General features: G+C 35.1%; 1 protein-coding gene across 1 annotated transcript in view; it reads left to right on the top strand.

Annotated features, from left to right (window-relative positions):
* KNTC1 (kinetochore associated 1) overlaps window positions 1–13,703 on the top strand; it is a 40,762-nt gene that overhangs the window by 23,182 nt on the left and 3,877 nt on the right. Inside the window, exons 40-59 of the mRNA XM_050906473.1 lie at window positions 167–271; window positions 1,148–1,276; window positions 1,995–2,111; window positions 2,508–2,617; window positions 2,857–3,067; window positions 3,760–3,849; window positions 4,212–4,383; window positions 4,811–4,869; window positions 5,013–5,229; window positions 5,767–5,840; window positions 6,777–6,987; window positions 7,095–7,204; window positions 7,865–7,914; window positions 8,292–8,370; window positions 8,995–9,113; window positions 9,974–10,109; window positions 11,081–11,176; window positions 12,091–12,147; window positions 12,611–12,665; window positions 12,745–12,808. Of these exons, the coding sequence (XP_050762430.1) occupies window positions 167–271; window positions 1,148–1,276; window positions 1,995–2,111; window positions 2,508–2,617; window positions 2,857–3,067; window positions 3,760–3,849; window positions 4,212–4,383; window positions 4,811–4,869; window positions 5,013–5,229; window positions 5,767–5,840; window positions 6,777–6,987; window positions 7,095–7,204; window positions 7,865–7,914; window positions 8,292–8,370; window positions 8,995–9,113; window positions 9,974–10,109; window positions 11,081–11,176; window positions 12,091–12,147; window positions 12,611–12,665; window positions 12,745–12,808 (2,261 nt within the window). The remainder of the gene's footprint in view (window positions 1–166; window positions 272–1,147; window positions 1,277–1,994; window positions 2,112–2,507; window positions 2,618–2,856; window positions 3,068–3,759; window positions 3,850–4,211; window positions 4,384–4,810; window positions 4,870–5,012; window positions 5,230–5,766; window positions 5,841–6,776; window positions 6,988–7,094; window positions 7,205–7,864; window positions 7,915–8,291; window positions 8,371–8,994; window positions 9,114–9,973; window positions 10,110–11,080; window positions 11,177–12,090; window positions 12,148–12,610; window positions 12,666–12,744; window positions 12,809–13,703) is intronic.

The raw sequence follows: 13,703 nt of genomic DNA on the forward strand, positions 1-13,703 counted from the left end.
AAACAGAAACCCTTCTTCTATCCAGAAGAGATCTTTATAAGACCTTAATTAAATCTGAAAATACAATTCCTATAGTACCTCCTATTGTGCTATAAATGACAAGAGAAGTTGAAGGCTTAGAATTTATTTTTAACCATGTGCTGTCTGTCTGGTTTTTTTATAATAGCTACATGATGGCAATATGCTAGCTGAAACCAAAAGCTTTCTCATTGCTATGAAACAGAAGTGTACTTCAGTAATTATGACCACTATCCTGACCTTACTACACAAGGTAAGAATGCTCCGAAACGGGTAAGAGTGAGCCCCTTTCTTCTGCTCTATCAAGAAAGGGGCTACCCTTCCTATTGCAGAAGCCCGTTCTGAAATTGTCATGTGGCCAAATGCCACAAAACCCACACATTCTGGAAAAATCACACACCTTGGGAAGCCATAGAGAAGGTGAAGGGAAGTACTGACAGTATTGCAGTGGTGAGAAGGGATTGGGTTCCACAGCCTCATGTCTCAATACCAGAATGGGACAAGCGTAGGCTGGATGGCCTGACAGCGTTGGCCTCTGCGGTCTCAGCTGCCTTGCTTCCTACCACAGCCGGAGCTGTGTGTTTCTGAATAGCATTCGAACTGACCCCACCTTGGTGGCACCCGCATGTTGTAGCCCCGGCGTATTTGAGCCTCTTACAGACTGTGGCTCTTTGATCGTACACTAGGTGCTCTGCCTGAAAGGTTATGTACAGTGGGAGCTTCATCTTTGTGGGATCCTTTAAGGACTCCTAAATTATAATAATGGCCTTTATGATCTGTAGGTATTCTCTACCTCATTTTCAATCCTGGTTTCATTTTCGATTTGTAAACTTCTAGCTGAGGGGAGTTTTTAAAAAAGCTATCTGCAAAACCTGCAATATACCATCTTCTAAGGCAGTTTATACTCTCTTAAGGGAAGTTAATTTTAGACTGGCTTCAGTATATTTAGAATTTAAGTTCTAAAACCTGAAATGCATTTTTATTCTTTTTTTTTTCCCCCTCTAACTTAAAGGCCCAATACAGCTCTAAATTACAGAGTACTTTTCATGTGTTATACAAAGAGACCTATTAAAATAAATTCCTGAAGTTTATAACTTGTTCTTTTTTTTTTTTTTCCCTTAAAACACAGGTGTTCAACTGTCGTCTCATAGATCAGAACCTGGCATTGGGATATTGCACAATTTTGCCCAAGGGAGATATGTTCAATAAGCTGTGGGATGTCATAAACAATACATGGCAAAATTACAGAAAAGTTTTGGTAAATTCACAAGGCAATGTATTTCTTCAGAAAAACAGACTGTTAAAGAGTTTCTTTAAAAAAGATGTCAGCAATATCATATGGAAGTGCAATAGTTTGTCATTATTAAGGATATAGCTGTTTGAACAAGTTCCTCATTTAGGGTGCCACTGAGAGAGAAGCTACCTCTCTCTACCACAGTGTAAGATTGTGCACAGGCAGTTGCTGTGAATAGTTAGCGTGATCTAAGTCCAAGTATTAGGTTACCTCATCATGACTTATTCCAAAGCTTGAAATTGTTTATTTCAGGTCCCACCATAGTTTATACCTACATTATACTTTGGAGAAATTGTTCTCTGGCAGCAGATGTCGAGAATGGAATGAATAAATAAATACATCTATGGGAAGTAAAGCATAACAAAGAAATGGGGAGGAAGAGTGGCATAAATTCGGAGAAAAGATGATGTGTAAAAATACCTTTTGTATTAGTTTCACTAGTACAATACTAACAAAATATTTTTGAGAAAGAAGCTCAGTTTTAAAGTAGCTTTGAACTGCCAACTCAGGAGTAATCCTGATACTACCTTCTGTGAGGTTTCTTTTCATTTTACACAGTTGTGTGATCATCTATGAATTGTTTTAAGTTCCTCTAGGGATTTAGACCTTAGGATTCCAAATTTTCAGGTTATTTACTATACTTGTATTCACTTGTATTCACTTCCCTTCTCACTCCTTTTAGGCAGTAGCTCTGGTTGGAGCACAGCTTGCTAACCAATGTGGTGAAGCAGAAGAAAAAAAAAAATTCCAAGAATTGGTTACGGATGCAGAATGGGGTATCCAACTTGGTAAATTTGGGGTAAGTTTGCTATTTTTTTTTCTTTTTTAATTTATTTTAGGGTTCTATTAACTGATTAAATGTCGGTATATTGAGATGTATTGTGATTTTTAGACAGATTTCCCATTCAAATGTAAGGAAAGTTGGGGTTTTGTTTTGTTTTTAATTTTTCATCCTGCTTGTCTGCTTAAATAAACCTCAGAAACTGAGAAATTGAGGGTGCTATAAAAGAACTTTTAAGTGCTTAAGTATTATTTGGCACAGGGCATAGTCAGCAAATGCACTGCTTTTTCCTGCTCTAAAAATCTCTGGATTGAAACTGAAGAAAACTTAAAAGATTAGCCATATAAGGACATAGTCTTGATATTGTCTCAATTACTTCTTTGGGAAGAAGATAAAATCTTTATTTATCTGTAGATTTCTTTCGAGACTGTATTTAGACAACCACCAATAAGGAAGAAGGAACTCATAAGAACACTGGTACAAAATCCAAAAGTAGACACAGATCTCATATTGAATTACTGCAGGTAATAACTGAAGCAAATCAATTGTGTTTAATTGTTGCTGTAATAATAACCGTGCCTACTGAAATCTATTTTAGTTTAAATAGATCCTAATTAATGTAATATGCAAATTGTTTTTTTTTTTTTTTATAAAAGTATTAATCAGAATACATACTGGTCTCCTGGTGAATTTATTCATAAGGACAAAAGCACCTTGTCGACACCAAAGGTCACAGAGAAAATAATATTCTGTCTTCTTCTAGTACTTTCATGCTGGACAGTGATGCCGCACTGCAGCTTTGCATTGAAACAGTTCTTCTCCAGAATGCTAATACAAATCATGTTGAAGATGACTCTGCAGAATACAGTGAGAAGCAACCTCATTCCACTTTACTAGCTAGAGCACTAGAAATAATTCCTCTACTGAAAAGCACGAAAGACCTGGTCACTAGCCTCAGTGGAATATTGTACAAGGTAAAATAATTTAAAAAAAAAAAAAAAGACAAACCAAAAAACAACACACCAAAACAAGCAAAAAAATACCCCTGAAGTATGCATCTAGTCTCAAATGTCACTTGAATGAGAGATTAATAATTCCACAGAAATTTGAAAAGGTTATTTTTTTCCAATTTTGCTAAAGAATGTAAATGTTAAGTTTCAGTTTTCTACGTCTCTAGAAAAAAAAATAGAACAACATATCTAATTTTCTTAAAGACAGAGTCTTTCTTCCCAACTTCCCTTAAAAAACAACCAGAAAATCATCAAACAAAAAAGTAATTTCTAAATATCATAGCACACTGGAAATATTTCAAAGTGCTACATTAAAAATGGATGGGGCAAAAAAATTTATATCTTGAGTTTTTTTTGTTTGGTTGGTTTTGGGGGTTTTTTTGGGTTTGTTGGGGTTTTTGTTTGGGTTTGGTTTTTTTTTTTCTTTTCATCACTTCATGTTTGGTCTTTCTGCAATAGCCTGACAATTTTTTTAGGATTTAGGACTATGAAGTGGAAGTCTTTTGTTTTAGAGAAGTATGTCACAATGCTTGTACTGTTTCTTCAGTGTTATGTCAATATAGTTGGTATTAAAATTGGAAAAAGTTAACTCAGTTGTTTGTTTTTGTAAGACAAATCATGTAAGATCTTATAAAATAGATCATTATTTTGAACAGCTTGATCCTTATGACTATGAAACTATTGAAATTGTCCTGAAAGTGATACAAAATGCTGATGAAAAGAACACCAGTATCCAGCTGAATCAGGTATGTCCAAATATGTTGCTGTTACCTTGCTAATGGCATCTGTATTCTGTTTTTTCTATTTATTAGTGTAACTATTCAAGAGTCTGTTGAAATTAATTGTATTATTCTATCTACACAGCTCTCATTCAGAAAATAGCATTCAAGAAATAGTGATCTCTAGCTATTTCTCAGCAATGGCTCATAGCAGGGATAAAAACTCTACAGATACGTACCAACTCTGCCAAAAAAACATATGTCTCCAGGACTTAGGCGTGTTTACTGGGGGGGCAGGGAGAAATACAGTAGTCTTGTGGCTTTTTTGCTTTTTCCTTCGTTTTTTTATTTTCTTATTTATTTTTCTTTTCTGTTTTTCCCCCCCCTAGGCTTTGAGCCTCCTCAAACATCTGGAATCTTATAAAAGAATTTCTCCACCTGTAGACCTAGAACACCAATATGTTTTAGAGCATGTGATTCCCTTATCTCCAGCTGCTCAAACCAGACTGCCCTTTCATCTGATATTCTTTAGAACTGCACAATGTTTCTGGAACATTATATGTACGTTCAGTATTTTTTATGGCTAGATATATGTATAATTCCCTTTCTCTGCTATCTGTGAACTTTAAAGTTCTACAATATATATTTTATATTAATTGTATTTCTTTATTAATGCAGTTTTCATCCCAAGTACTTCTGAAAGCACTTGTGCTCCCAAATTGCTCCTGGTGAGGTAACTGGCTTTCAGTGGAGCTAAGATGATATATACAATGCAGAATTATGTCCTCAAGTTCTTTTCTCAGGATCTCTCAAATACCAAAGTAATCCACGTATCCCACTTCCCAGGCCAGGGTGGATAATTAAGATTATGTTCTTTCTCTCCCAATGGAGGTCTGCATCTAACAATAAACTGAAAGTACTTAGTTTCATAGAGAAAGCTACAAGGGGATTGTGACGCTATGATAGGCAGCTGTCTTCTTCCTTTCAGCTGCAGAGCTCAGTGAGGAATCCTTCCCGACACTTCTGTTGATTTCCAAACTAATGAAGGTAAAGTAGCATCTTGAAAGAATTTATTTCAAAGTTATTCTTTTTCCCCCCCAACAAAAAAGAGCTTTCATCTTTCTTTTGCATGATTTTGGCCTCACTATAGAACTTCCGACAACTCTTAATCTACTTTAATGTTTTTCGAGGTTTCACTGGATACCTTACACATGTCTGCAGCTCGACATGTCTTTGAAAAAAAATTGAAACCAAAAATATTTGAAATGAGAAACACTGGATATACATCAGTTGTTAACAAGGAAACAACTAAAACCGTGCAGACGATTCAGTCATATTTGCTGTCTATAATTAATCCAGAGTGGGCTGTAGCTATTGCTCACAAGATTGCACAAGAATTTCCAACAGGTAAGGTGCATATGTGATGACTTGAGGGGTGAAGTAATGGGAGGAGGAGAATAGGTTTGAGAAAATAAAAGCTAGCCTGTGACCAAACATTTGTTCTGTATTCTTGGATAAAACCCAGGGAAGTTTGAGAATAAAAATGCATTTGTCTCCTACATCCAATTTTGAACAGTAGGCTAGAACAACAGCCATTTTATAACACAGCATTACTATTAATTCCTTTTTCTCTCTTTTTAAGCCATGTTGTCTTGCTTAAAGTTTCTGCATGTTCATACCATCTTCAGACAAGTTTTCCAGCAAAAGCAAATATTTCAGCCAAATTTAAGCTAGCTTCTCTATTATGTGAATCCAAATAGGTAATATTTTTTTGCTTTTCAGGCACAAGAGCTTTCCTGATATTTTAAATAACTTCTAAATTTTTTTTTTAAATTCTTTGAAATAAAATGGATATACTGTATACTGTAGAAAGGATTAATGAAAACTTACTTTATTTACTTCCTCCCCCCCCCCCCCCCCCCTTTTTTTTTTCCTTTAAAAAAGGTCCTGACCAGATTCAGGCATTGAAATTCTGTCTCTATCTAGCTGAGAAATGGCTAAAGAATACTACAGCTAAGGTAATGGTAAACTGCTTGCAAGACTGTTGTATAGTCAGGTACTTATGTTAGTGTTTTGTCTTTTGGTGTTTTGGATAGTGGTGTGTAAATTGTACCATAACCAACCCTGATATGGGAAGTACTTTCTTTTGGGGAAGTGACTGTGTCAGTGACTCCTCAGAAGAATCCTCTCTGTCCAGCAACATTCTCCTGTTCACGATCTAGCAAAAATTAGGCTTACAGTTCTTGGAGGCTGGACAAAAAAATATACAGTTTTAAGGAAGAATAATTTGTTCTTTCTCCTGTTGTGTGCATTTTTCTTGCTGCAGGAGAATGAGTTGGAATCTGTTCCAGCTGTTAGATCAATAGCATTATTAACTTTTGCTTTGAGTTCCAAGATTCTTTAGCTATTTGTAGTAGTATATAAAAAGAAAGTCCGCTTTGACTTGATTCTCAGGCTCATTTTTACATGGTTGGTAGTGAAAGGTGAATAAGAATCTCAGCCTTGCTTATGAATATCAAACTTGCTATGGAGTTGTTGAGACACAATGAACACCAAATAGTTCTCTGATACTTAGTCACATCTTTGAATAGAATTGTGCTAAATTTAAGCTGTAATTCTAGCAGCCAAGGTTTACTATTAAATCTTTTTAAAACTTACCTCAAAATGTCTTAATTTTACATACTGGTGCATGTGAAACATACTTTATTTGGCTTTTTCACAACATACCTTTGTTTACAATTTTTTTTCAAAATACATTTTCTTGCTAGAGCAGCATGGTTAATACTGTCTCTTTACAGAAAAAATACCTGTAGATACAGATATGTGGACACATCTGAAGAACAGATCTTGCTACTCAGTTCACTGGTTTAGACTATAAAAAATTAAGATGATTTTTCTATTGCTTTTGAGTAAAAGGATGTTGTTTTATATAAAACTGTGGTGTTTTGCTAAAGGATGATTCACATGAAAAAGCAGAAGTCTTACAGAAGAAATTATATATGCAGTATAAGCGATCAGCAACAGAAAATGTTCTAATAACACATAACTTGAACACTGGAGAGCATTTAAAATCTATTGGGAAACCAGCAAATCTTATCATTTTGCTATACGAACACCACAGTATAGACCAAAGAATCCAAAATCCAACTGGCAGAGATTATCCAGGTGAGTATCCATAATCTAGTTTCGAAGGACCAAAAAGAAGTTCTTTAAAAGATGCCAAGCAAGATAATACTAGTTTGTAAATATATTGTCTCTACCTATTTATATAGATATCCATATGGCAGCTAAGGAGATAGCAGAAATTAACAATTTGGATATGAACAAAATTTGGGATAAACTGCTGGATAAATGGCTGTGTCCAAGTATACTGCCCTCAGAAGTAAGTCATCACTGGAGATTTGCTTTGGAGAAAAATGGCCAATTACATAAAATACGTGTATTTTTATCACTTGTTCAAAAGACTAAGGTTATTTTGCACAATTTGCCTTTAGTACTCATGAATCTATTTAAGATGCATCTGAATTCAGACCACTAACAACTTCAATACTATTGTTGCAAACCACTGTCTCTAGTGAGAATGATTTGAAATGCTTTCCCTTCTCTCTGTATAGAGGTTAAAATCTTATCTTTGGTGCTACAGTAAGGTTGTGTAGACAGCCTAAAGGAGTAAAGGAGTTGTAAATATATTAGCCTCTTCAAACACTGATTCTAGAATCAGAAAGAGAATGAATCCTCTCCTGTTGCAATTTAGCTAACAGAGAGTTAATTGCTGTCTATGTAGCATACAGCTGGGTGAGAAAGGGCAGGGAGCAAGCATTGCCTGTGCTTCAAAATACTAGTTATTAGGCTGAGGAACAGTGTTGACTGCCAAGCATAGAGTTAAATGAAGAAAGGACTGATAAAACCAGAATTCCTTTCCTTGGCTGCATTAGCAGGGGTGCCCAGCTTTTAAGACAGGGTTTAAGCAAGGATATGACCCAGCTATTTATCCAAAGAATTTAGAAAACTCTTACAACTACATTTTCATGTCTTTTTAAAGAAAACTCAAGAAATCTTTGGAGATGTACAGGAAGATGAAGAACTCCGAAGGTATGTGTGTTGTCTTACATATAATATGGTGAATTATTGTTAACTTCCAAGTTTAACTATATCTGGCTTTTTCAATAAACCTAACAGTGTGTGTGATTCAGAACTCACTGTTGTGTTCTTATTTTTACTTTCTGGTGACATCAGTTTTGAATCATCAAATACTTACTTATGCAATGAAATGCCATTTGCAATAACTTACAGATGTAAGTGATTCAGAGTAGCTATTTGGAGATTTTCTCCTCGTTTTCTATATCCTTGGAATCTCTTATCCTTAATCTCTTTTGACAGTGAAATATATTTACATTTGAATGAATATTGATACACTGTATTTCAGTAGTTACACTGTACTTGTATTAAAAACAAATGCATTTTTGCAGAGTTATATATCTACTTCAGTCACGCCCAATGGATTATAGTTCAAGAATGCTTTTTGCAATTACAACATCTGCCACATCTGTAAGTTTCTAAATTCTTATTTTAGCTTGCTACTTATGAAATTTTTACCTCTCATTAAGATCAAGTGTTGTCTGCTTAACTGTATGGGTTTCAACCTAAGGCTTTTGTATCTGTGTTTTGGACACTTTATATATCTGGATGAGGTCTATGTTTCTCCCCCACCACCACCTTTGGATTAAAACTGTGGTGTTTGTTGAATTTTGCTATTGCCTGTCAAGAGCAGCCCTTGAACTCTGGGTTTTCTAAATTTATTGTTGATGATATCTGACAATAACTTCATTAAATGTTTTCTAGAATGTGCTGGTGTAATACATTGGCTCACTTTGGGTGGAATTAAAGCAGAGTGGTAAAATTGTTTTAGCAGAACCTTAACCTTCAGTCTTTCACACTTACTAAACATATTTGTGATACTATATATCACAAACATTTTTCTTGCCTGCATTAATAGTCTTAAATCTAGAAAACCACCTGGTTTAGCAGTGTTCTTTGAAGTTGACAAATATTTCAGCTGGTTAGTATAAAAGTTGAAGGTGAACCAGTCTGTTACTTAGCATATATTTCCACTAAATGAATCAAAAAAATCGTTGTGACTTTTCACTGTGTTGTTTTTTTCCCCTCTCTCAGCCGATTGGTGTTACTCAGTTGACATTTGCTCATAGGAGCAGAGCACTTAAGTGTCTGCTCTACTTGGCAGATACCAACACTGTGGAATCACTCTTCAAGAAACCCATTGAGAAAGTAAAGTAAGATGAATTTTCCTTAAGGTGTTCCTTAATAATGATGTTTTGTTGCTCTTTAACAGCCATTGGAAAAAAGTATATGATATTTGGAGAAATATTTTTTACTAATCTGTTTTTTGAGCTTTTAAAAATCTATTTCTGAAGAGCATAATTAGATCTTTTAACTTCACTGTAATGCAGTCCAGTACATCACAGTCCGAATTTGTAAACCTGAAAGTAGTAGAACATTATGTGGAAAATATTTTGTTCCATTTTGCATAGATTGCAGTTACTTCTCTAGTAACTGAAGCATTTTCTCTTACCCATATATATAGTATTCTGTTCATCAGTTCAGAACTGATCATCTTGGAAAGACATATTTCTCTGCAAAAAGAAGGGACCAAAACCCCAGCAGAATAATGTTGTTTCTGCAAAAATATCTGTAGAACTAACTTCCTTAGAAAATATCTAGAATAGAGTTTCTATGCTGGTAATCTGGAATGAAGACCTTTTTAATGGACAGTGATGTTTTCAGAGTACATCATACCAAATAGCTACATAGGAGTTTCTGTAAATGTGCAGTCTCTGTGCATGAATGAAATTTTAGTTGTAAGAGTTATAGTAACTGCTTTATCTTTAGAGATGATCCAAGCCATCCATCGTTCAGGTGAATGAGATTTCCCTAAGCAATTACCAGAAAGTTTTTTACTTCATTAAGATCTCCTTCATAAGTACAAATACAGTCTACATTATTTTTTCCTTTTTTTTTAAAAAGCAACAGAAGAACACTTTTCCAATGTGATCCTGAGTTTGATTATGTGAATTATAATATAATAATCACTGTAAATATCATTAACTCCTGGTTTTGGGGGACTTTTTTACAGGTATTTTCTAAAATGCTGCATTTATCTGGCAGAGTTTGAAATCTTGAATATTCCATACACTTATGAATCATTTCATAAGAGTCCTAAGGAAGGAATGGTTAAAGGGCTATGGAAGAACCACAGCCATGAACCCACGGTATGATTTTTAAATCTTTTGTAATTTTTTTTTTTGTTAGTTACACACTGTGTGAAATGTACACCCTTTTACACAGCATATGCATTTCTAAACAGATGTTGCTTTGATGTACTCTGTCCTATTCATACACTACTCATGATATGCTACTCACAATTATATTTAAAAATACCAGCAAAAATGCAGTTACCCCAAAGACTCCTCTTTCAGAGTGACCAAAAAAAAAAGCCTGTTGATGTGCTGACAACTGCCCATCACATAAGTGTTCCCTAGTACTTGCCCACATTTGTGTACCCATACCTTGTCTCTTCTCTGGGAAGCAAGATCTTTCATGCAGAAGCCTTTTTTTTTTTTTTTTTTTCATGAAGATGCTTGGACTCATACCCCATACTTTAATATGAATTAAATATTAACAGGATACACCTTTAGAATAGCGATTAGTTACTTATCTAATATGCCAGGGATGGGTTTTAAGTTATACTCTGCTTAGGAATTTGACTTTGACAATTACTTTGTGTTACCAAGTATGTTTTGTAAACAGCTAACTTAACACTGAAGACAAGGGCAGGTAAATGAGATTTCCAGATAGACAACAGTATATGACAAAAAAAGTATACTATTCTATTAAGGCTTCAACAAGTAATACTTCTGATTTATAGCCATAAAATGGAAGCGATCTGTTCCTTAGTTGAAATATACGCATGCTAGTCTAAAATTTGAAAATTACAGATAAAAAAAGCTTTAGCCTTCCTACAATTAGAAAATAAAGCGATATCACGTATAGGTGGGTTTTTTGATTTTGTTTTCATTCTCCTTACATGTGTAAAATAATTTTGAAAGTGGCTTGGTTGTGGCCTTTCAGGAGTTAAAGGTTCTGGTAATGCTGTAAAAATCTAAAATTATGCTGGCAAGCAGTAAAGGTTTGAAGATCATGATTGTATATTAAAATACAGTGTGTCCTTGCTCTCCTTTAGGCTGTTAGACTGGTGACAGAACTTAGTCTAGAATACAAAGTATATGATTCCCAACTGTGGAACGGCCTACTACAGAAACTCCTTGGTTTCAATATGGTAAGGAATTTTTAAGCATAAAGTTCTGCAGTGAGGTGAGAAAAAGGCTTTTTTATCCACTGATTTCTAAAGAATGGGATAGATACATAAACTATAAACTTACCGTGAACAGTTACTGATAATTTACATGGTTACTTTGGGCTCTTAGATACTGAACTGATGAAGCTTTGAGGAATTTGTGTTTTAGCAGTACTGCTTGAGAATTTTGATCTTAAATTGTTCTAGTTTTATTTCTTTAAAGGCACAAAGCCTTTCAGATGGCAAGAGTAAATCCTATGATAATAAATTGAAACATTTCTTCATATTATTATAATTTTACAACATAATATGCATATTTTTGTGTGCAAGTATATACACACGTATGCACAAACTGTGCATATATGTATATACATATGTGTATACATATACACACAAAAAAAATATTACCCCTAAAATGTATTTATTATCATAGTAATCCTGATTTTTGTCATTCAGAATCTTAATTACCTCTGATTGTCAAACTTTATGTAATGTTGCTACAGCCTAAGGAGGTAACAGATGTACCTGGCAATGTGGTTGTATCAGGAGCACAGCTGTAGCTGTATTGAAGCTAGTTTTAATCTAATGAGATTTAGGTACTAATAGCAAAGAAGGTGGGATCATAAACTTTTCAGCACCAGTTGTATTAAGTCTACCGGAAATCTTGGGTATTTACTAAGACAACATATGCTGCCACTGCTTGTGATAATTTAATTTACTCAACTATATATCATATTCCCATATCCATCAGTTATTCCTCCCAAAGGAACAGAGGTACCTTGAGGAGGTGTAAGTTTGCATCCTGCAGACAAGACAACAAGCATAATGCAGTTCTGTAGATTATCGCCAAATCTTCAAAAACACTGTCATATTTTATAATGATTTTTTTTTTTCAGATTCAATATCTAAGAAGAGTTTTGATAGCAATTACTGGGATTCATTCATTATGGGAGGTAAGCAAATATTTTGTGACTCTTAATCTTCTTTTTCACTTAACAGGAATTTAGCATCTTATTTGTGTGTGTGTGTGTGAATGGCAGCCATCTATGCCACGAAGTGTTACACGTGAAAAGATTCTTTTCGAATGATTATTTTTATGACAATGCAATATGCAGATGAGTGTCGTTATTAATCACCAAAATAGCATATTTTGCACTTGTGGTTCCTTCAGTAAACACTTACTTGGAGGGTTTTGTAAAGTTGGACAGAATAATTTTGCCATCAGTCAAAATATGGCTAAATCTTAGACAGAGATGAGGAAAGCAGTGTTATGGAATAATTCATCCAGGATAAAAAGAAAAGAAAATTGACAGGTTTCTTCCACCTACAGTGGATCAGGATGTCTGTGTGTCTGTTTACAAGTACACTTAGTTACAACTGTATTTGGCTATTACTTTAAAACTTTGTTGTCAACAGATTCCCAACTTCAGTCGAGCTTGGCGAAGTGTAGTTCTGTCACCTTTTCTCACAGGTAGGGTTGTTATTAGCTATCATGCTTGTATAGTAACTTGGTCATATATTTACTTTATCATGTTTTCTTTATTTCTTAGCTTCGTGTCCACCGAGTCCTAAACAGTTAGAGGAATGTTGCGAGTGTTTTGTGATTCTGCTCAAGTAAGTAGATAGTACATCGCACATTTGTATTAGTTTGAGTGGGAATGCCCGTTTGTAATTTCTCGTCCAACAGCCTGCCCTGGAACATGCAAAGGAGCTCTGAAAACTGGGGAACCTGAGGCATGAGGAATAACCTTTTGCCTCTTGTGGGAAGGCAAGGATCAGGGCACGTACCCAAACAGAAATTCTGTGCATGCCTGCAGACTGTTGACAACATGTGCTGTAACTCAGTACTTTGGCTGTTTAAACTGTACTGGGAACTGCTCTCTGAATTGGGACTCGGAATCAGCAGCACAGACTGCTGAAAACCAATTTATCTGCCCAGTCGCTGCCCCCATGAGGGGTATCTGTTCCTGTCCTGACATTTTTGAAGGACTCATGGTCAACCCTAAAAGTCCACTTACTTACTTAATATCTTTCTTAGCCCAAAATATAGCACATTTCCTAAAACATTAACACAGAGCATAAGAGAGAAAGAATTAATTTTCCTACAAAGAACAAATCTGACATGACAAAAATCCAATAGCTGCATATCTATAAATGTGGTTAACCTATGGTATTAATGTTCCAAAACATTCTGTACATAAACCAGTTTTGCATTGCCTTTACAATGTAAAAAAGCACAAGAAATCATTATCTTATTCACCACAATGCTCTGACTTGGTCAAGAGAAGAACCAGAGCTCGGAGAGCCTGACTCGAACCAAAAGTTAATTAGGAAATACTGGAAAGCGATCCAGCTGAAGAACATGCCTACACTACTGTGCATATACATATGTACCAAAGCATTACTCTGGGCAGTTGGCCAACACTTCCCCTCAAAACAGGGCCTTGAGTGTTTAGAAAGAGAAACTGGAATTGTTTTTTTTTTTTTTCAAGCTAGAAAATCGTCATGC

Source organism: Gymnogyps californianus, chromosome 16 (assembly GCF_018139145.2).
Source record: "Gymnogyps californianus isolate 813 chromosome 16, ASM1813914v2, whole genome shotgun sequence".
NCBI classification, from domain to species: Eukaryota; Metazoa; Chordata; class Aves; order Accipitriformes; family Cathartidae; genus Gymnogyps; species Gymnogyps californianus.